Here is a 23,460-nt window from a genome sequence, read left to right on the forward strand (position 1 = left end):
AAGAGCGCTCTAATTTTCCTCTGGCCTTGCAGGTGCCAGTGAAAGCGTGGGCAAGCACATGCTGGAGGCGTGCAACAACAACCTGGAGATGGCGGTCACCATGTTCCTGGACGGCGGGGGCATCGCCGAGGAGCCCAGCACCAGCTCGGCCGCCGCGGCTGCCGTGCGGCCGCACACGGAGTACGTAGCCAGGAGCCGCTGTAGGGAGCAGTGGGCTGTGTAAAGACCTTGGTGTTGAAAGGCAGAACGAACACGGCGGTGCTCGCCCCTCCTGGCTGCTGCTTTGAGGATCTGGTTTGTTTGCTTGCTCCAACGTTAAAGGCGCTTCAGCAAGGCTTTGGCACTGTCCSTCACAGCATCCTCCTGGGCAAGCTCCGGAGGTGTGGGATAGATGAGTGGATGGAGAGGTGGATTGAGGACTGGCTGCATGGCAGAGCTCAGAGGGTGGTGATCRGTGGCGYGGAGTCCAGCTGGAGGCCTGTGGTTAGTGGCATTCCCCAGGGGTCAGTCCTCGGTCCGGTCCTGTTCAACTTATTCATTAGCGACCTGGATGAGGGGCTGGAGTGCTCCCTCAGCAAGTTTGCTGATGATACCAAACTGGGAGGAGTAGCTGATMGCCCTGAGGGCTGTGCTGCCATCCAGAGGGACCTGGACAGACCGGACAACTGGGTGGTGAGAAACCACATGAAGTTCAAGGGAAAGTGCAAGGTCCTAGATGCTACATACTCTAGATGTCCCTGCTGGAGCAGGGAGATTGAACTAGATGATCTCTAGAGGTACGTTCCAACCTCACCGTTCTGTGATTCTGTCCTGCACCTGGCAGGGAATAACCCTGGACACCAGTACAGGTTGGGGAGTAACCTTCTGCAGAGCAGCTCTGTATAGAGGGATCAGGGCGTCATGGTGGATGACAAGATGACCATGAGACAGCAGTGTGCCCTGGTGGCCAAGAAGGCCAGTGGGATCCTGAGGTGCATTCAGAAGAGCATCTCCAGCAGGTCGAGGGAGGTGATTGTCCCCCTATACACAGCCCTGGTGAGGCCACATCTGGAGACTGTGCCCAGTTCTGGGCTGCCCAGGACAAGAGGGATGTGGAGCTGCKGGAGAGAGTSCAGCGCAGGGCTATGAGGATGATCAGGGGCCTGGAACATCTGCCCTMTGAGCAAAGGCTGAGRGAGCTGGGYCTGTTCAGCCTGGAGAAGAGGAGGCTGAGGGGGGACCTGAGCAGTGTGTATAAAYACCTCAAGGGAGGCAGTGAGGAGGAGGGGGYGGCCTCTTTTCAGTGGTGGCCACTGATAGAACTAGAGGAAACGGCCACAGACCGAAGCACCAAAAGTTCCACAGGAACTTAAGAAAACATTTCTTGACAGTGAGGGTGTCAGAGCCCTGGAAGAGGCTGCCCAGAGAGGCTGTGGAGTCTCCTCCTTTGGAGATTTTCAAAATCCGCTTGGACGCAGCCATGTGCCACATGCTCTAGGTGACTTGTGTGTGCAGGGGGCTTGCACTAGGTGATCTCTAGGGGTCCCTTCCAACCTTAACCATTCTGTGATTCTAAGCTGTTCTGGTAGCCAAAGAATAGGAGGTGGAATCTGGGCAGCTTAAACCTCACTTTGACTGGGACAGATCTTAACTTTCACTGTCAGTTGATTCTGTTTCAGTAACTTTGAGCTCAACATCCTGCTATTTTAAGTGTAAAACACAGCATGTAGTTGTCCTCTGGCAGCCTTTCTATGAGTAGTACTTTCTGCATTTTTGTTATTTGTTACAGATCTCTCTCGCATGTACTTCAGAAGTGCCCTGCAGCTCATAAATACTGCGTTGGCAGGCAGAGATCAAGGCATTAACATGGAGACCCGTGCTAAGAGTTTCTTGCTTTTAAATTGCCTCAGCAATCCAGACCCCTGTTAGTTTATTAGCCAGAAAGAACTGAATTCTTTTGCTCCTTATAGACATAGCGGCTTCAGTCCTGTGTTTTATATATATGAAAACCCCTCCTTTTGGGGAAAAGTGAACTTACTTTTAAGGAAACGCCTTGCCACTCGTATTTCTGAAGCACATGTATGAGTTTGAAAAGCTCTTTGGGTAATAACCTTTAAAATTGATGTTAAATGCCTTCCTGCTTGACCCTTTGGCAGGTAATGAAGTTCAAACTCTGTATCTGTAGGTATCAGTGTTCTTAATTCTACACAACYGCTGGCATGTCAGTGACTTAAGAGTCAAGTTTTTATTGGAATCCTCTTTTTTTTATACTTGACACCCTCCAGGTGCTGGTCAGCTTAGTGTTACTTCTAGGAAGACAGAGACATAAATATGCAAATGCAAAATGGAGAATAACTAGCCTCACAGCAGCAATCAAAGATGTGGAGGTTAATAGCAAGGTTAGTGCATCTTGCTGACATTATGAGTAACTTAATGAATTATTTGACATCCGTGTGGCCGAGAGCCACAAGYCACACACGTTAGACTTTGGAGAGCTTAAAGAGGGCGTTTTAGGAGTAGTTCCTAGGTACCATATGACAGTGGTTTTTCCTGGGTGAGCCCGTGACCTCCACTTTTTAAGAACCATGGGCGAGGTGATCACATTAAATGTGTGATACTATTTCATAGCCCCTTTTGGTTTCTTGAAGTCCTGATTTCAGGTGATCCAGCAGTCTCTGTGGGTATACCTGAACTGCTGATTATGTGAAGCAGCCCAGCTGTGGAAGCAGAGGATAACGTTGGGGGACAAATGTCCATTGTTGCTCTAGCTTATTCATTTGTTCATTACTCATGAACAAAAGACATTTAAGAAAGTTGCTACAGGAAAAAAATCTGCTTCATTATTAAAATCATAAAGCCTGGGATCAATTCATCTAGGGATGTGTGTAATCATTTTCTTTCAAGGCTTTTAAAAATCATCCATGCCAGATCTTAAAAGTGAGTGAACAAAGTTGTGCCTCAGTGCAAGCGGTGGGAATAGATGGTCTTTTGAGGTCCCTTTTTCCTTTTTGGTTTATATTGCCTTGCAACAATATCATCTCTCTTTTTTTTTTTTCCTCCTCTGTGTTAGGGATGAAGTACGAGCTCCCATTCCTCAAAAACAAGAAATTTTAGTTGAGCCTGAGCCCTTGTTTGGAGGTAAGCCTGTGTTCTTCCATTTCTGCATTTTAAATAACATGAGGTGAGCTAAATGAGAAAAGAAAGATGCAACTCTGAAAATGAAGAAAGCATTGCGTGTATTTGTGTTCTTAATTTTCGCTGCTGCAACTAGGCATCCATGTAACACGAGGGTGTACTGAGAAACGCATCCGTRTTATTAAAGTCCTCACAGAAACTGTATTCCCTATGGTACCAATTTGCTCTGTTAGGTGACAACCAGTTAGCTCTGCTAAATATACACCAGTGATTTTGGAGCCCTCTTGGGGTGCAGAGCTTTGTGATGCAGCTGGAAAAATGGTCAAGGAGGTAGGGCATGAGGTTTCACTGATGAGTGAAAATGGGTAATGTGAAGAGAACACGCGCTTGCTTCTCAGGCAAGGGGGAGAGCTAGAAAGGAGACCTGAGCTCTATGATTGCTCAGCGCTTCCTCCATTTCTCCTTGGGGAATTTTATTTTATTTGATTTGATTTAAGGTTTCCCTTATTTAGGATGTTCCTCGAGCCTTATGAGGCTCCATCCTTGTGCTCCCCAGGCAGTTTCTAGCCATCTGCATGGCTTTCCCCATGTCGTCTGGATTCCAAGGACTGCCCTTTATTGCTTGGAAGTGCTTGCCTTTAAAGCAGCCTCATACCTCCACCTTTTTTTTCTGTTGTTTCATTCCTGTGCTAGAGAGAACAATGCAGAGCTTCACACTTAACCCAGAATTGGATTTCTGTTGATCCTTTGGCCAACACAAGAGTGTTTTTTCTTTCAGTATAAACAAACTTAGYGGTGGTTCTGGAGGAAGGTCCCCAGCTGAGGGCTCTCTGAAGATACCATTTTGTCTTGTTTCTCTGGCTTTCTTTGTGGTTCAACAGTTTTTGACAAAGGTCTCCAGAATCTTGTGTTTTCAAGAAGCACAGGAATAAGATCTTTTCGCCCTTTTACTTGGCTCCTCTCTACCCAGCTGTCACACACTGATCACAGACACATTTTCCCTCAGCRGTGGCTTCTTGGACTTTCTCATCTACTAGTGTTAATAGCCTCATTAAGGCTACCTCTGTTCATAGCATGAAGCAGCCTGATGACTCCACTGAAACCAGAAAGTTCCTTCAAGCTCGGGCCTCTGTTGGAGGACGTTCCAGTTTCTGGGTTTCACAGCATTGCAGAAGAGTGCTGCAATTGCAGGAAAATGCCTGGGAAGATACTGCTTTTCCTGAAGTTGTCCTTCTCCAAGCTGCAGTTTGAGTCGCTTGAACCTTGGCTCTGATGAGTTGTGCTTGTAGCTAAGCATTAAGAGGAGAAAAGGATGTTACCCACATGAGTTAAAGGCATTTCACACAGGTGTGTTCCTCTTCCATGTTTACTTTCACTTACCTTGACTTGAGAAGGAGGAATGGAGAGCAAGACTTGTGTCCTGTTCTTGATGCCACTAGCGTGGAGCAAGACGAAAGATGCTGCGTGCAAAACCAGAAAGATCTCTCAGAACAGGTTTTGGAGGGACTTGCTTTCTGRACTGAGCTTAGATCCTTCTTTCTCCTTGTAAATATATATTTTTTGCCTTTTATGGGTTTTTAGTGCACCGATATAGTATTTCTCTTGCTCTGTTTAACTTGTTTGATACTTACCAAGCTGTGTAACAATTAAGGCTTGAAGCTACTATTCTTAAATCATTTTTCTTTCAGTTAGTGGAAATTCAGAAGAACAGCCAGGGAGAGTTTTGATGGGTACTTTTATTTTGGCCCCCATGAACAGCAGTGTGTGACAGGACTTCAATCAAAATCATTAGCTAGTGTTTTCAGAAGCCYTTTAGACCTACCTGGACCACTATCTGTCTCCACCCACCTGCAGATAATCTATTCTGAAGATTTCTGTGCRGATAACAATACCTGGATCTAGTGGAGGACCCTGTCAGGGTCGCTGTCAACTCAGCCAAGAATCTGGGGTAGGAACCAGAGGAAAGATCACATAGGAATAGAAAAGCCTTGCAGGGAGAAACAAATATGTTTCTGTCAGCAAGGGAGGTTTGGGGTGCAAGATGAGCCCAGCAGAGAGATCTGACTTTAAATTTTCACATGTCAGTGATTTATGCTTTGCCTCTGTGGTGAGATTTGCTGGGGAAAGGATATGATAGAAAAGATGAGATCTTATGAACAGTAAATTTCCATGAGCCTTCAGGTCTTCATACCTCCCTTGCATATGCCTGTTGTCCCAAACAGATAAAGTGAAGTGCTAATACATAGTAATTTTGATAGTATGCCCTAGAAATGATCTTTAACATCTCTTTTCTTTTTTAAGCTCCCAAAAGACGCAGACCTGCCCGTTCAATATTTGATGGCTTTCGGGATTTCCAAACAGAAACCAGTAAGTATGTGCAGATGGGTATGCTGGAAKTTCTGGTTTTTCAGTGCAACTGCAGTTGTGAAATAATTTCTCCTCTTGGCTATGATGGTCCTCAGTCATCAAATGGTTTTAAACTGCCTACTGTAGAGCAGGAGTTAGTTTGGAGTAACTTTAGTGGGCTGGTAACTGTTTGCTGGCCTTTCTTTTCCACATGTTTGTGGTTCAGTTAAGGTTTGCTATTTATTTCCTGGGGGAAAATCTTTTCCAGATATTTTTTTCTGGAATAACTGAAGGGAAAGTGCTAAGTGGTGGATATATGAAGCTGATATTGAAGATGTTGGTCCAGCCACTTACCTAGGTTAGCAGGACTGAAACCATACAAGTGTTCTCTCTGGTCTGGTCTGGCAAATACTCTCTTCATAAAACTTGTCCTCAAAAACTACTTTTTTTTTCCTGCCCTGAAGGGAATGGAAAAGGGAGAAGAAACTAAAGACTGTGTAGGAATTAAGTTAATTCACTGACTTTTTTCTTGGATGGCCAGTGATGTTTGTGGTACTTGGGTTCGTTTTGGGTAGCCATGGAGCAGAATCTCCAAATGACAAAGCTTTGGCTGTTGTTTAAACCATTAAGACTCATAGAAGATGGTTCTGTGGCAGACGAAGACCATGTTTGTGATAGCTGAGTTAGAGCGGTCATGCACTTGTTACCTGTCTACAGGTAACTAACAGGTTTTGTCAGGGTTTTCCAGGAATGAACTAGTTAGGTGCTAAAGGTTGATGTGGAAACTAAAATACATAATTTACACAGTTGCCATGCTCATAACCTTTTTTTCATGATCTGCAGCTCTGTTGTGAGATGTTTTGGGATGCACAAAATGTAAAGCCGTTGTGAAGGTTCATAATGAACTTTATAATACCATATGTTGAGCCTTCATAGGTGAATATTACTCCCTGAATATCTCTGAAAGAGTGTCCATGGCCATAAAAGTCCACATTGCTTCTGGCACACAGGATACTTTTTTTCCTCATGGCATCCAGTATCTAATCAAAAATTATTTGTATGCTATGACCACAGGCAGCTATTGCACAGTCAGAAAGCTTTTGGGTCATGTAATTGTAATTCCTCATTTTAACTGACTTGGATCTGCAAAATACATTTAATCCCTGCTTTGTAGGTAAGCCACTCCTGTGATTTACCCCTGTTTTATATGCTGATGTGTAGGTAGGGAATGTGTTCTGTGTCATTTTGAATGGAAAGGACACCCCTACCAGAAACTTCCTCAAAATAATGGTACTTAAACGAGTCTGAAAATCTGTTGAATTGCGAGAGGTGTTAGTATCCTGAGTCAGCTCTGGGGACAGTAGATATTAAATATGCACTTCTCAAGATATTTCTTCCCTTAAAGTAAACATTTTGCTTCTTTTAGGGAATTGCCTTAAGACCAAGAGGTAGAAAGACCAATATAGAAATATTCTGAGTGAAGCTTATGGTACTGTCTGACCCCTTAGAAAGTGTCACTGAGGAAAAGTAATTTTCTTCATTCATTTTYGAGCACTGAGCTATGGTCAACTCCCCCCATCCACACATTTCAGAAGAAAATATTTTTAAAAAAATTAAATAAACGGCCAGTACATGAAAGAAGTAAGCCAAGCTGGGTCCTATGTAAAGGAGCCCAATCTTACTAATGGTTCATTCGTTCACTGTGGTACTGCCTTGTGACTCTAGTGCTGAAATTTTGTGCATGAGAGAGAGACAATAGTAAACCCAACTTGGAATGTTTTGTCTAATTGTTCTCCCTTTCCTCTTGGGGCTGTGCAGTTCGGCAGGAACAGGAGCTACGGAATGGAGGGGCGGTGGATAAGAAGCTCACGACTCTCGCGGACCTCTTCAGGCCTCCCATTGATCTCATGCACAAAGGCAGTTTTGAAACGGTAAGCCTGGAGCTTTCGCTGAAGTCACTTACCTGGTGACCATGTACCAAGTAAAAGCCCTGGATTAGGCTGTTGGCTGACATCTATTTGTAGATCCCTTTGTAAATCCGTTTGGATCCATCCTTTTGTATAATAAGTTATCAGGAACCACGTAATGAGCAATGCTTGGCTGGTGCACTGCATGTGGCTGGTGATGCCTTGGGGAAGGATTTAACAAAGGATGGACTGCTGACATTTAAATGTAACACTAAAATTAAATTCCATGTTAAATCTTTAGTTAAATCCCGTAGCTAGAACAGCTTCTGATACCTGATCTAGTACAGATGATYTATCAGTACACGACTTTGTTTCTATAGCTGAACTTCCTTTTTGGTAGAGATCTTGTTCCTTGTGCAAGATCACATCGTTGTCTTTTGCACCTGGAAGTGATGGATAAAATACTCAAGAGATTCTGACAAAGGTGCTGGTACCTTTCAGTAACTTCAGGTGTCACCGTTTCTATCTTTGTAGACGTTTTYGGGCCCAGTTATAAGCTAGGATTTGGATCCAGTGACCTAAATCACAATTAAAGACTACGCAAATCGACATTATCTTTTCATTTTTTTAGTCTCTAGCTGCCAGATATTCTTACTTCAGAACTTGAAACAAGTACTGAACTATTTCAAGTAGTTAAGTATTAGAGGAGATCTCTGTGRGAATGCAAACTAATGCTCCACTGGTGCACCACAGGTTGCTGCAAACGATGCAGGAGATCTGAGTCTGTGAGCTGAACAAAAGTCTTCTCTGGTCCTGGGAAAGACTTCTTTTGTTTCGTGTGGAGRGTCTAGTAAAATTGACTCTAAACTCCTTCTGTATGTTTATTTTCCTAACAAAAATCTGGGTTTTAAAGAATGCTAATGAAGAACAGTGATGTCTATCTCAACAAGTAATTTTGATGAGTAATTTGGTGCAGTAGAAGCAAATCAGTAGATTGACCAAGTGCTGAGACATCGGTGTGACAATACGAGGTTTAGAGCTTGTTTCAAACGACATTGTATCCGGTCCCCTGACTGAACCTTCCCACCAGACCTGTTCTGTGAACCAAACAAACGTGTGGATAAGAGGAAGCATTAAGGGGAGTCCACCTAAAAACAGATGAAAATGTAGCCACAGCGGGCAAGCACTCWCCTGTCTCTGCTGTGGAACTCAAGGTGTTTAACCATCATCCTTTAGGTCTTGCTGAAAATATCGAGACTTCAATAGGTCTTTTCTGACATAGTAAAAAGTAGTTTGAGTAGTCAGCTGATGGATTTGACTCTAAGTCTCTGCCTTCTTATTTAGTCTTGTTATTTGAGGAAAGAATCCATTTGTACATACACACTTGTATGAGAGACATGTGCTTTCTAGCCTTGGCCTTCACCTTTTTATGCTCCTGTACAATCCTTCATCTCATGGACTAACCTTGATTTCGAAGGGATGCTCCTCATCCTCCTTGCAATCAAAATCTTCTCAATTTGTTGACCGAAACCACTTCAATTTTTACATTAATGACTTTGTGCTGCAGRACTACTCTACGAGCTTAGGATGGTGCTTGGCCTCCTGTGAACCTCCTTCACTGATTGGAGTCTTGCTCAGAATTCACCTCCAGCAAACTTGTCTTAGTCTTGTGACTTACTCTGCTTCTTCCTTCCCTGTGCCCTCAATAAACCCACAGAAATTAAATAATAAACAGCAGTGTTTATTGCATTTCAAAGTCATTTTGGTGCTCTCATGTGTTAGGGCGAACTGAAGCATTTTGAGGAGGGGAAGTTGTGGTGTGTGGTRTAGCTGAAGCTCCTTGGAAGGAGTGTGCAAAAAGCTCAACAACACTTTGCACATTTCTGACTTTATTCAAACTTTAATCAAATGTAAAACGTGTCTGTTCATATTAAGTTTCCTGTATCTTTGTTGCTCTTTTTTCTGTTACTCCTGCCCCGTTTATCTAACTTTGATATTAAGTACCTTCAGTTCTTTAATTTTATGTATTTATCATCAGGAAAACTCAATTACTTTCAAWTACAAAGATACTTTCTTAGCAGGAAAATGCATATAGTTGTGATTTCCTTTCAGCTCGGTAATTCTAGCTTTTAAGAAGAGTTGAGAATCATTTTTCTTTGAAGAGACATTTTCAAGTGTTGAATGAGCATCGCTTTWTTAAAACTTATAATCCCGCAATGAGTAGTGTGCTCCTTGAACAGTACAAYTTAGGATTGTCCTACTTGTAAAGCAACGTATATGCTTAACTGAGTTACACCATGGAAGGTGAGATGTGGAAAAGTTTAGACGCAGAAAATCTATAAAAAATTTCRTTTTAATCCTGCAGGTCTTTTGCACGTGACAGCTGAGTCACTGGATGTTAGTTAGTAGCCAGTAGGAATGAGGCCACATTAACCAGAGGCAGATGGATCTTCCTCCTCTTAGAAAACTCCCGAGAGACTTTCAGGGCTTAAATATGTGGTATCATCAAAAAATCTGTATTTGGCAAGTGTTGTGTCTATATAATGAGGCTCTTCCTGCCCGCCAAGACTCTGAAAGTTGGTGACGTTTGTACAAGGAAATTTAGCTGGCATTTCCTGACTGTGATAGTGAGCTTCAATGTAGTGTTAAGCTTCGTGGTCGTTGTGTCTTTAACATGCGCATCAAGCACCAGACCCACTTGGTAATGAGGAATGTGGTTATGTTCTAGCGTCAAAAACTTGCTTTCAAGAATTTAATTGGAAAATAGAAATTTGTCTTTTCTCACGTACATTTTGTGATGTGATTGAGTTCCTGAAGGGGCTGTAGTGGATTCACACAATTTAGTGCCTTTCCGTATGGGRAGCAGATAATCCTGGTGGCATCTTCTTCCAGATTGCCTCGTGCTTCCCAGAAGGAGTCACGGAAGGGTTAAGCTTGGAAATGGTGTCTGGAGATGAGCTAGTCTGATACCTGTAGCTGCTCCCTGCTTTCCAGCTCAAGAGGAATATTTTCTTTCTGTATAGCAAGCAGATAAGAGTTTGGAAGTGAATCTGCTCTTTGTATAAGATACTTCCAGGCTCTTCTACTGGCTGTCACTGCACGTCTAACCTCTAGATGAACCACTGGSACAGCCGGTTGACGAGGACACTTGCATGCCCTTTTCTTCCCTGCTGGTCCAGGCRAGAAATGTCTGTCTGGTACGGCCAGGATAGCTCCTGCTTACAAGCAGATCTCATGTCCTGACCTTCTGTAGCCGCTGTCTTCCAAAATGAGCTCTGCTTGACTAGCAAAGGTCTAGAAGGTCATGAGATTCTGTCTCTGCTCCCTTCTTCCTCTCGGTGCTGAGAAGAGCCATGTGTGTCAACCAAGGAAGAAGCAGGAAGAATTCCATGCAAAAGGAATGGTTACCTTCTAGTTTGAGGAGGAGAACCTCTAGGCAATGGCTAAAAGTTTGGCCCTGTGGTGCATTTCCTCCTTGGCATAGGAATGACCCTGCTAAAAGGGAGCAGGATTAGAAATTTATAAATCCTGCACATTGCAGAAAAGTCAAGTGAGAGAATAAATTGCCATTGATGGGAATACAAAAGCTTGGAGTTCCCCATTAGAAGCAAGTAGCGAGAGTAAAACATGACCTTTTTTTGCAAGTTGTCCAATCCACAACATATTTAGACAATATTCCACGATATTCCCGCCCTTTCCCCTCCCTGCTTCCCTCTCAGAGCCAGTGGCCAACTAGGAGCACGACTGGGTCTGTACATGAGAGGGCAGCAGTTTCACAGTGTYCTTTTAGATGTTCAGTGGGAAGCCGGCTGTTTTTAGGAGGAAGGTAGGAATGGCTTGGAGAGCTTTCTGTGCCCCAGCTCATCTCTATAAATGTTCTGTGTGGATTTTCTGTGCCTGCATCCCTTAAAGAGGAGGTTAGCTGGACARTGGAGAGGTAGAGTCAGGTTTTCATCCATGTTGAGGAATATATAGAGTGAGTGTAGAAGAATAAGATGCATTTCTGGCTTTGCTAGGGACATATAATAACAATAGAAAATGGGATTATAGGGATAATGTGTCTTTTTTTTTAAATTCTTTTCTGAGTTTATTATTTTCATCTAGGATACAAGACTAAAGCAGTCTGATAGACTTAAGATTTATCTTGATCTGTGTTCCCTTTAACTCCAGGCAGTACCTCTAGACCTCTCTGTAAACTGCTTGCCTAAAATTACTTTTCAAAATCCCCATTTAGCTCGAAACACCCTGGAAATAAAAGCCTAGCAAATCCTGAGTGAAAAATAAAAAAGTATTTTTTTTAGGTGTCTCCTACCCTGCTTATTTCTTCTGACAAAATACTGGATTTTGAGACTGTAATGATGGCAGTAAGAAATTAATGTGAAGTCACTCAGGGGATCAGTATGGCCCTTCCATACTTTCTGTCCTATTTTTTTTCCTGTAATGTTCTTTTCTGTGAGKAAAATAAAAATTGGCTCGCAGGTCATTGGGTCACGCAGAGTAACTTTTGTAACTTGAGATCCTGGAATCAAAGAACAACCTTTATCTACTTTAATAGCTACAATTTTTACCATATTGAGTGTTGCATTTTACCGAGCTGAGTATATGGGCTTCCCACATCCCAGTGTTTGTGTCACACAGACTGACTGTTCAAAAGTACAGAGGCTAGAACTCACTGTAACACTGGAGCTTTGGTTGGGGGAGCAAAATACTGTCCAACCCAGCAAAATTTCACGGAAAATCTAAATTCCTTGAATTATTTGCTGTTAAGGGCAGTGTAAGCAAGACAGTGGACACGCTTAGAACACGTGTGTTTGCTAGTTCCAGTCTCTGCAGGTGGTAAGAGCATTCCTACTGTTGATATAGCCCTCTTTTTTTCAACAGGTATTGGCAATTCAGCGATCAGAATTACATTCTTGATCAAACTCCTACCATTAACCAACCTATCAGACAATGCCAGCTTTGTGACTCAAACCAGTAAGATTTTTCTCCTGCACCTTCCCATCTTCCTCCCCACTTAACAGCCTGGATCTCCAGCAGCAAAAACGGTCTTAATTTGCCAGGTGCCCAAGAAGCAGAGAGAGGAGAGGATTAAAAGCAAAGAAAGAGCATRCAGAGAGGGAAACCTGTCCTGTTTGTGCCAGTTGACCATCAGTTGTGCTCTCCTGTTTGCAAAGAAAACACAGGTTTATCTTAAGAGCGAGCAAGTCTTTCCTCTGTTGTCAAATCAGTGCGATTGACTCTACTCTTCCCAGAACAAATACTGAATTTGCAGTTATTTTGTTTGTTTATTTATTTATTCTCCCCCGCCCTGCTCCTCAAGTCGCTTCTCCCACTCTACGCTTGGCTTCTTGAAATCCAGCGGCTCTGCTCATCGGTGTGACTCTGTAATTCGACCGGTCTCATTCAAGCAGGTGTTTTTAGCCCTGCCTTCTGTTTTTGTGGATGCCTTTTTTTTTTTTTTTTGCTAGCTCTGTCCATCTTTTTCACTGCAAAGGGGTTTTAGGGAAAAATCCGTCCGCGTTAGAAGCCATCGCTGATCATTGCTGGCAGTGTTTGCATCCGGCTCTTCCATATGGGCTCATGAAGCTTTTCCCTCTGCTTGCAGGCCAAGGAGTGCGGTCAGATGCAGAACAAGTGGCTCATGATAAACATTCAGAACGTGCAAGATTTTGCATGTCAGTGTCTCAACCGCGACGTGTGGAGCAATGAGGCTGTGAAGAACATAATCCGGGAGCACTTCATTTTCTGGCAGGTGAGAAATGCAGTGGGGGCTGTAGTAAACTCGGTGCCTTCTTAGGTGGGCACGTTTGTACATCCTCTGTACGTTTTCAGGATGGTTTTTGTCCCCCCCATCCTGTCCCCTGCAATAACTTGCTTCTGATGTGGTGTTCTCTAGGTATACCACGACAGTGAGGAAGGACAGAGGTACATACAGTTTTATAAATTGGCAGACTTCCCTTATGTCTCCATCCTGGATCCCAGAACAGGTAAGACAAGGGACCATCATCTGCAGTGTATTTATCCTGTAAGGACTRGCACTTTTAGGCTCAAATACTATCTTTGTCAGCACATATATATTTCTTTTAAACTGAACAATCAGACTTCTTTGTTCACCTCCAAGCCTTTTTAAATTATAACTTATTTTTCTGCAGCCCCAAAGACCAGTCTCTTTTATCTTCATGTAATCTACAGCATCAGCAGGCAGTGCCYTCCCTGCTGCTCAGCACTAAAATAATTGCATTCATGCTATTTGATGTAAACCACCTCCARGCTAGTTCTCTGCAACCAAAATTAGAATATTATTCTTAGCACTTTACGTTATGGAAACAAATGCTATGTGCCAAGATGTAGAATCAAAGCAGGCAAGAATGGAGAAATCCTTGTCAGTTTGGTTGGGTTGTTTTTGTTTGTTTAATTATGACTCATAGTTCACCGCTCTGCACACACATTCCCAGGAATACAGARAAACAATAAACTTATTAACGTAAGTCTGTCCTTATGGCAGTACAGGAGTGAAACTGTTTCAAGGTGCTATAGGGTGGAAATCCCRGAATCACAGTGACTATCACAGTGTAACTATCAGGGGGTGGCCTGCAGGAAGCCGACGTTCCCCAAATGCAAACATATGTGCAGAGCCTTGAACTTGTTCATTTGGCAGCTAAACTATAATCTCTGGAGGGCTGTTGCTGAAATTATATTCCGTGATGCCTTCTTTKCCCTAGGCCAGAAACTAGTGGAGTGGCACCAGCTCGATGTAACTTCGTTCTTGGACCAAGTGACTGGGTTCCTGAGCGAGCACGGCCAACTGGATGGGCATTCGACTAACCCTCCCCCAAAATGTTGTCGTTCTGTGAGTACGAGGCCTGGAGAAACTCGAGGGAAAAGCTGCTGTGCCTTTATGCAGTTGTAGTGTTTTCCCATTTTTAGTATTAAAAGATTCAATGAAATAGAGCACGAGCATGCTAACATAAAAAGATGGTGCATCAGAAGGCACCTTCTCCTCTGAGRGTTATTTTTGTTATGCAAGTTGTACTTCCAGCGTTGGTTTTGCGTTTAGTGGTCACAGAAATGTGCGTGCGTAGAATGGAAAAAATACTGCTGAAAAATATCATGTCGTGTGACTGTGAGGAGAAATCCTTAAGCACCAACTGCATGAGTGGCCTTCCACGTGGCAGCTTTGATAGCTTCCCTTTGGAACACTTTGATACAAATAAAAACCCTTTTTTCTGATGCCTTTTTGTGTTATGCCTGTGTTCAACAGGAGAGCCTCATTGATGCCAGTGAGGACAGCCAGTTGGAAGCTGCCATCAGAGCCTCGTTACAGGAGACCCATTTTGATTCCTCACAGGCCAAGCAGGAGAGTCGGTCGGATGAGGAGTCTGAATCAGAGCTTTTTTCCGGGAGCGAAGAGTTCATTTCGGTGTGCGGATCAGAGGAGGAGGAGGAATTGGAGAATCCTGCCAAGTTGAGGAAATCTCCACACAAGGACTTGGGGTATAAAAAAGAAGAGAGTCGGAGGCCACAGCTTGAGGCCCCTGCACGGACAGAGCCAGGTACAACGTCAAATCACAGAGTCCTGCCCTGCATTGATGCAGGGATCCTGGAGGAGTCCACTGACAAGCCTGAAAGCACATTGCAAGTGCTAGATGTGAATGGCAAGTTACCACATTCTTTTTTTTTTATAGTAATTTGCAAGTATTTCAGTCTTTTTTCTGATATATATATATATATATATACACACACATATATACACATCTATAATCTCTATCTATCTATCTATATCTATATATTATTAGCAAGCATTTAGAGTCTCTGTTCTTCCTAGCAATTCTGAGCCTGGATATAGTGGATTAAAGTGATCTCAAAGGCAAAGGGTAGCACAGTTTATCTGGGAATGCTGATATGTATCAATCATTAACTTTTCCATAAGTCCCAAGTTTGATTTATACATTTGATTTGCATGCAATAAMAGGATATCTTTATGGACTAAAACTTTGTGCACCAAAAAAAGAGTTGTATTTGTCTCCAGTCCCTAACCCCACTGGTGTATGCAGTAAAGTGTGCTACCCAAAGCCAGCCCAAGAGCTCAGTTTGGCTGCCTTGCTGTTTGTTAACTTGTAGTAACTTCCTTTATGCCAGGACCAAAGGCACAGCTGATGCTAAGGTATCCAGATGGAAAGAGGGAACAGATTTCACTGCCTGAACAAGCTAAACTTCTGGTGAGTGGAGTTCCTTGCAATCCTTATTTGATTACAGGACAGCTGAAACTGAAACGTTTCAGGAATACAGGAAACTGAAACATTTCTTTTCCTGTGCTAGCACTATCAAAATTATATCCAGTGAAAGGGGTATGTCCAAGGAGTGCTTATACTGTCATTCTGTTGTGTTTCCTTTTTTTTCCCATATTCTTGCACACTTAAAATCTTTACCATGTTCAAAGAGGTCACTATAGTCCTTTTAGCTGTCAGTTTTCACARGACACTGGCCAGGAAAATTCAGCTTTGTGCTGCAAAGTCTTAGGTACCTAAAAGCAGACCATGTCTCTTCTGAGGGGCCTTGCACAGATTTAGAAGGAACCTAAGCAAAATTGCTTGGTTATATCTCTGAAGAATATGAGACTATAGCTTGGGCCATAACACTTTGTAGGTGACAATGGGTTTTACTTATAGAGCTCTCTATAAGCTCTCTGTAGAGCTGCTCTCCTAAGATATGAGCCTTAATTAAAAGACTTAATTAAGCCTTAATTATATGAGCCTTAATTAAAAAGACTTAATTAAGAGCTCTTTGCCTTTTCTGCCCTCCAGGCTCTCGTGAAGCACGTGCAGTCGAAAGGCTACCCCAACGAGCGCTTCGAACTTCTCACCAACTTCCCTCGGAGGAAACTCTCCCACCTGGACTATGAGATCACGTTGCAGGAGGCAGGCCTGTGCCCTCAAGAGACTGTCTTTGTACAAGAAAGGAATTAGCAGCGTGGCCTGAGCTCTCCCAGCCCTTCCTCCTCTCCACCTAGGGCACTGACTCATTGAATACCCGGTTGCGGGTCGTAGGATCGCTGCGCTGAAGTCACACAGGCAGCTGCCTGGCCCTGCTCTCTGCTTTCCTTCTCCCTCATCTAGTGACCAAATGAGAACGTGCTGAGTTCGGTTCRGTTTGGTTTGGTTTTTGTTTCCCCAGCTTGGGCCCTGGGGAAGAGCGCTGGGAAGAACATCTCTTTGGGAAAAAACGTCTTTGTTTTGGTTTGGTTTTTTAATGGAAGAAAATAAAAGGGTAATCTGTGCAGCCCGATATGCTGGGGTTTGGAGCAGCCATAAGCTATAGACCCTTCTCACTGCTCTTCTGAAATCTATTCTGTTTAATTTATTAAAACAAAAACGGAGTCATCTCTCTGCAAGGGGAGAGGATAATCTCGAGTAGGGTCCAACCTTCATTTTGACCCTCTACGCTAAAGGCTTGCATTAACCTTACACCCTCCTCACAGAATCACTTGTCTAGTCTAGCACTCTGCAGAAAACTTAGTTTGGGGGAGRACCTGGGGTGCTGAGCTGTGTTCAGCTGCTCTGATCCTGTCTTGCTTAAAGGCTTCTATAACGCCTGCGTATTTTCTTCCTACTTTAAATCCTAAGGGTGAAATGGTGAGCAAAAACAGGCATACTCAACAGAGGATTAACTGCTTGGCCCAGAGGGAAAGCAGCTTCTCTGCTATTTTAGCCAGAATTAACTCTTTTTGTAAGAATAAGTGAAGGTTTCTCTTCCCCCATAACCTTACAAGACTCCTCATGTTGACTTTCAGGGTTTTACGCATGGAAGGTGGCTGGGTTTTGTAAAGATCATAGAGGCTCCAGGAAACACCCATCATAAAACTGACGGTTACGTGGCTTTTCTGTTTGTGCATTTTTTTTCCCCCAGTTTCAACCAACCTTGCAGGGACTTCAAAGCTCTGCGCAGGGGCAGGAACGTTCCCTTTGGTGTTTAAAATCGTATATGGAGCCTTGTTGGATTGCAGAAGGAAGCAAGGYGTTATGAAAGGTGTTACAGTCAGACCTGCGAACTCTCAGGTGCTTTTTATTACATTTCTGACACAGCCATCCTCAAGACTAATGTTTAAGCAGAGCATTTATTTGCAATTGAGAGCTTGGGTGTGCATGCTCTTCACCAGTGAAAAAAAAGGATGTGTAAAAGTAACTGTACCCTAGAAGAACAGGGAGAAGGTAAGAGTTGTATCAAGAAGTACCAAACTCTACTAGTGAGCTTCATGCAGAATGTCAGGGAGCCCTGGCTTCAGATAATAGTATTGGCTAAAGAAAAAGACTTAGTGATCAGAAACTCATTATAGGGTTAAAAAATATTTTTCTGAATATTTTGCCTTAAGTTTCATACTTGCCTGCATGTTCTGGAATCTTGAAATGTAGGAAATCATGGAGTACACCCAGCGGTCCCTATGGTAGTGTTTGTTCACAACTGTCCTCTACTCCTTTTGCACGGAATCAGAAGATTTTATCACTTCATGTCCCTTCTGTCTGAAGCCTGTTCTGCAGGATACAGGGTCGCGGGATACATGACAGCAGCTTCCTACCTGGTGAGACTTGTGAAATCTGGTGTTGCTTTTGGACTATGAAGAGATCCTTCCACGGTGGCTGTTTCAGGGATACCCCAAATTCATCCCTGAGTTTCTGAAATTCCTTTTTTTTTTTTTTTCCTCCGGAGCTAAAAATACTTAAGGTGAGAGGCAGCTGCCAAAAACTCCCATCCCACAGGTCACATTGTGAACGGATGCAAAATTGGGAGCCCTGAGGGTAGCTTTTCATTGCTCTTTTACGTGAGAGCAGCTTGATCACCTCTTGCAGAAGCAGGTAAACATTGTATGTTGAAGTGCTGCAGCCAGTTGTTTATTAATCCACCAAAACATGCCTCCTAACGCAGCAAATGTTTCTGGCCACTAGTGTAGTGGAGCTAGGAGAACTTAGGCTCTCGATTTGGTTTTGCRGGAAAATGAAAATGAAAAGTACTTTCATTTTCTTGTAAATAACATAAATGTAGAGAACATATATCCTTTTACAACTAGAGGGAAATAAGGATGTGAAATGCAAGATCTAACCTGAAAATGGCATAGTTCTTTTCTTTTGTCTCAGGATAAAATTAAAACTCTTTTGGCCGTTTCCCAGCAATTTGGGGTGTTTCTTTGCTTTAGAAATGCTGGTCTTGTTCTGCCTCCCCGGTGTCCTTTCTTTTTTCCCCTGTTCCCTCTTGCTTTGCTTTATGACTGGGAGGCAGGGAGAAGTTGTGAAGGGGGAAGTGATGCTGCATGTGGACTCTTTTCCCCCTTGGTTCCTCTCCCCTCTTCCCCTAGCCCCAGTGAATCCAGTGCCACAGCTCATGCAGGCTGAAGACTATTAAGAAACGTCACCGACCTCTTCAGCTTTTCATCCACGTTGAAGCCCCTTCCTGAAGGATGTGGCCGAGAACATCWACCAGGTTGTGCATGCAGCCACTTTCAAGTGCTAACAGTATAAATAAGCTCATTTGGCTCTATTTAAAATGAGRCTTTGTCAACATTGCTTCTAAATATTAAAGATGAAGTACAATGGAAAATATTGGGGAAAAAAAACACATTAAGCCCCTAATTGCAAAAGCTGGTGATGTTTGAAGTGTAAATCAAGYAGCCCCTCAAAATCTGGGTTTTGTAGCTTCTCAGGGGTGTTTTTCCACCTTGCTTTGTATGCTGCTTCACGAGAGCTGCAGGAAATTCAGTGGAGCTGCTGGCACCTCTGTGGCTGGATCCCTCTTTCATAGGCCCAGGGACAGCTCTCAGCTCCCGCGCTGGTAGATAATGTGCTCTTGGTCAAGCTGGTTGAGTGACTTTAATGTTACAGCAGGTTGGGTCAAAAGTTTCTGGGTGTAATTGCATTACTTTCTGTGAGTTTTGGACGTATGTTTGTCATTTTTACCCTTCAGACCCTAATATACTGATCTATATTGTCTTGATAAATCAGATAAGGTGGCCACTTAAATACTGAAGGGACGTGTCTATGTTTGCATAACAGCGTTGTAAATCCTAGTTTTCATTAAAGAAGAACTTCTAAGGGATAGGGTCGTTAGTTAATTTTACTCCTTAATCTTAAATAATGAACTTTGGGGTTTTTTTTCCACTTTAAATAACTTTCAGAAACCTTTCACTGATTTATTCTGGTTTAATCCCATTCAAGGGAGTAATAAATTCTGGTTTAATCCCAATTAAGTTGGTAATAAATAGCTAGCACTGTATGGAGGGATGCAATTTTGGTAGGTGAAGTGCAGAGTCTCAGCGACGTGGAGATGGGATGGACCCCCTCTCCTCCTTATGTTATGCAGAAATTATGTCCACTAAATGGGAAAAAAATCCACTTTTTTTAAAGGTAAACCAAAAAGAAATACCAAGGCATGTTTCAACCCCTATATCAGCCATTTATATTGTCAAAATTTCCCCGTAGYTTGGGTTGACTGAGCTTTTCTTGGTCCTTGGCTGTCGAGGCCTCTTGGTCTGTACGGATTATCCTGTAAAGCTTTTCTCTGAGTGCGAGATCTCACTGTAGTTTGGTTAGAGTCTGCTCTTTGCTCCTGAACCACGAGGTTAATGGGTACCTACTTGGCCATGTTGTACAGGATGACTYTGATTCCAACCTCTTCTTGGCCATGAGATGCTCCATGTCTGTCTATCCCCAGCAAATATAGCCATATATACATATAAACATATATATTTTTAATCGGACGATGTAGCACTTAACATCAGTGCCTCAAGTTGCCTCAGAAACTTGTTTTTTTTTTTTTTTATGTCATTAGATTAACGGTATTTGAGAAAGTTTAGATGTGGTCACTGTCCTGAACTACTGTGAGCGTCTGCAGTTCTGTAGGAGCTTGTTCAACGGTGCTGAAATTTCAAACTATAGAAGGATGGACAGTAAAAATACATGGGGAAAGGAGCGAGGTGCTATTTTATAGAACAGCTTTATGCAAAGAAAATTGGGGGAAAACTCAGCTCACAAGGATGGTGCCTAATTGGAGACACCAGACTATAGAATATATAAATATTCTCTGTATATATTATTTTTAATGAGTCCGTTTTCTCTGTTTGGTGAACTTACAGATTCGTAATTATTACTTTGCCCATCAGTTTTTACAGTAGTGACTTTTTTTCCTTCAAAGATGCAACTCTATGTGGGAGGAGGGAGAGAATTAACTTGGAAGATTTCAGCTCACTGTGCTGGGAGGGACCAAACTCAAGGAAACCTCTGATCTATATACACAACTGCTGCATTTTTTTTTTATATAAATATATGTAAATGTCCTATTGTAATATTTGATCCTGGAAATAAAGCAAACTGTTTTCAGTAGTTTTCTTCCTCTCGTTTCCTTTGTGTGTTTTTTTGTTTGTTTGTTTCTAATGGGAGTCTGTAGCCCTGTGTTAGGTGGACGATTTTTAAGTTTTTCCTCAAGTTTATGGGGCAGAAAGAAGGAAAATCAAGACTGAGTTGCCTCTTTTTGTGTACCTGAATTTTTAATGCAATTGTCAAATTAGGTATTTYGTGAGTTTCCTTTGCTAGTGCTCTAAATGTTGCCTTGGCAGAACAGGTCTTGGTGCGGTGCCTTCTGCTGAGCCTCTGCAATAGTAAGTACTGTTATATAGAGAAAACTGAGTAGAGGTCTGGCTCTTCCTCTTGTCTTTCCCTCCTTGTGGAAGAACAGAAAATATAATACGCTTTCTGTTCCGAAGCCTCCCTGTCCTCATGGTCTACTTACGGTTGAGGTGGAGCCTTAAACCTTTGTAATCCTCTTTTGGGTCCCATGAAACRTCTCATAACTGCTTCACAAGAAATGACACCTTCTTGGAAGTCATGATTATGGCTTCCCCCTTTTTGGTTTGGTTCTTTTTTGCTTGTTTTTGTTTGTTTTTGGTTTTTCCTTTATTATTTGTTTCGGTTTTATCCAGAGAGCTGAGTCTTGCTTACTGGAGAGGACAGGAGGGATCCAAATCTTGCAGCGTTTCGTTATTTCGTGGTTACTGAACACACTTCCTTATTCCTATATTGGGGATATACTCCCTTCTGGACAAGTATCCAGCAGGTGCAGTGAAGTCATTATCTACTGGGAGGGAAAAAGCTTAAGACTGTGACCTCAAGTTGTCCTTGTGTTATTGACTTTAATGAGGGCAGCAGGTAGATATCTATGAAAGTTATATTGCCCCAGTCTCAGACTAGGGTGGCTGAATAAAACCTCCAAGCAGTGCTCGTAAGGTACTTCCAAACTGTAGCTGGGAGAAGTGCTTTGGACTTGGATTCTTGACTTGCTGTGGTGGATCTGAAGCCAATGGTTTTAAAGGAGAGATCTTTCCAGTTGTGTGGTAAATCCTTTTGGGGAGACAGTAAGTGAAAATAGACCCTGGAAGAAAGGGCTGGTTCTGTAGCCAGCTTTTCAGTGGTGTCGTGCAGTGAGTTTCTCCACGTGTCCTTCGTTTTCAACTTGAGCACCTCTAGGCTCCCTGAGGAAGGAAGACTCATTTGTTCACCTCTTATGTCTGAAAAAAAMCCCTGATTTCAAATTGTTTCCAGTAGGGCTTAGAAAAAGGGATTTCTMATTCTGGCTGAGTCGGAAATACTGGCCATTTCATCACAGTCTGCAGGCAAGGAACTGCTGAAAAATAAGATCCCTGCCTCTCTTCCCTTGTCTCCTCCCATCGAGACTCCAGCTTCTAACTGGGTTGTTTTGTCTCATCTGAAGTAAGATTTTTTTAGAGGATATTTGTAAAAACGATAAAGCAAATGCAAAATTCCGTAACAGTGCAATGTTGGTATGTCTTAAATACGACTTCTAGCCACAAACTCTGCGTGGTGTTTGTCTCTAGGGACAACCTCTAGTGAACGTGTCCTCACTTGTGCTTGGAAACAGGRTTGTGGTAGAAATAGCCTTGCAAATGCTACCAAAGACCAGTGTGAGAGACCTTTGAATCATCTCGAGCATCTTCTGGATGGCAGGGAGGTGGCATTTGGCTTGGAAGAGTGTGCTTCTAGCCAAGAAAGCCATAAGAGGTGACATTTTGTTTATTAAACAGCCCCAAATCCTAGCTATCCAGAACCCCAGAGGAATTTATAGAAGCAGAGTGCAGAAGAAAGTGGTCGAGAAAGTAGACACGTAGCTGGAAAAGATTCACTGACATTATAGTTACGAAAGGTCTAGTCTGAGGTGCAAAATGTGGGTTGGAGAAGCGCAGTGCTTTGGGATGAAGCAACATGAAACTGTTACTGTATGGTTAAGGAGTCAGCATCTTTTCCCTTGCTGGTTGGATGGTGATCTGCTGGCAGAGAAAGAACTAGGAGGAGGGYTTGCCAAGTCACAGTAACTCCGCGTGGCAACACATTGGTCAACCCCAGCCTGGTGATTCATCCACAAGCCGTTTTGACTGCGATTGCCCCACTGACATGTCCATAAAGAAGTCCTCTTGCCAAAGGAAGACATGCAACTGCTAGCATGACTCAGAAAGCTGTGCTGCCCTCCAATGCCGGACTAAAATTAACCTTTTTTTATTATTATGCAGTGGGGCTAGAGTAGGCGTAAGTGTAAGATCAGCAGTGYCGGGGAAGAAGTTCATTCCGATGCTTCATGCCAAGCAGCGCGTTTTCCTGTGGGCAATGATTGACAGATCACATGTAGGCAATGTCAGAAGCTCGGGGAGTTGTGACGTAGAAAGGCACAAGACCAAATTGCAACACAGCTTTTTCCAGCGGAGTGAAAACGGCTTCCCCTCTTTTCTATGTAAAAATAAATAAATTAATTAATTAATTAAAAATCATCTTGTCTGCCCAATTGCTCCTTCTACATTATTTTTGAAGAGAAAATAGCATTGCAAGAATCCAGCATCACCTGTTTGCTGTGTGCACATGTGTGCAGCTCAAGGGTGCCAAATATCTTCTCCATTTCTCCTGTCAGAAAGCAGCACAGGTTTTATATTCTTGAGATTCCAAACCTCCAAGCAGGTTTTATATTCTTGAGATTCCCATCCCAACTGGTTCAAAAACAAGAAAAGCCCATTTGAAATGCACTGGCCAATGCTACTCATATGTGT

General features: G+C 43.0%; 1 protein-coding gene across 1 annotated transcript; it reads left to right on the forward strand.

The window, feature by feature from the left end:
* The first annotated feature begins 38 nt into the window (after window positions 1-38).
* UBXN7 (UBX domain protein 7) lies at window positions 39-17,983 on the forward strand. Its single transcript, XM_026036395.1, has 10 exons — window positions 39-180; window positions 3,050-3,117; window positions 5,416-5,481; window positions 7,279-7,391; window positions 12,973-13,119; window positions 13,264-13,354; window positions 14,090-14,217; window positions 14,629-15,022; window positions 15,507-15,586; window positions 16,172-17,983. The coding sequence occupies exons 1-10, from the start codon at window positions 59-61 to the stop codon at window positions 16,331-16,333; spliced, it is 1,371 nt and encodes a 456-aa protein (XP_025892180.1). The 5' UTR covers window positions 39-58; the 3' UTR covers window positions 16,334-17,983.
* The last annotated feature ends 5,477 nt before the right edge of the window (window positions 17,984-23,460 follow it).

Source organism: Nothoprocta perdicaria, unplaced genomic scaffold, assembly GCF_003342845.1.
Source record: "Nothoprocta perdicaria isolate Ctin4 unplaced genomic scaffold, notPer1 scaffold_177, whole genome shotgun sequence".
NCBI classification, from domain to species: domain Eukaryota; kingdom Metazoa; phylum Chordata; class Aves; order Tinamiformes; family Tinamidae; genus Nothoprocta; species Nothoprocta perdicaria.

What these genes read in the sequence shown, in the direction of transcription:
- UBXN7 (XM_026036395.1), top strand. Translation starts at nt 59, where the DNA reads ATGCTGGAGGCGTGCAACAACAACCTGGAGATGGCGGTCACCATGTTC. An exon ending in GCCGTGCGGCCGCACACGGA is followed by an intron (nt 181 to 3,049) that starts GTACGTAGCCAG and finishes CCTCTGTGTTAG; the next exon opens with GGATGAAGTACGAGCTCCCA. An exon ending in GGATTTCCAAACAGAAACCA is followed by an intron (nt 5,482 to 7,278) that starts GTAAGTATGTGC and finishes GGGGCTGTGCAG; the next exon opens with TTCGGCAGGAACAGGAGCTA.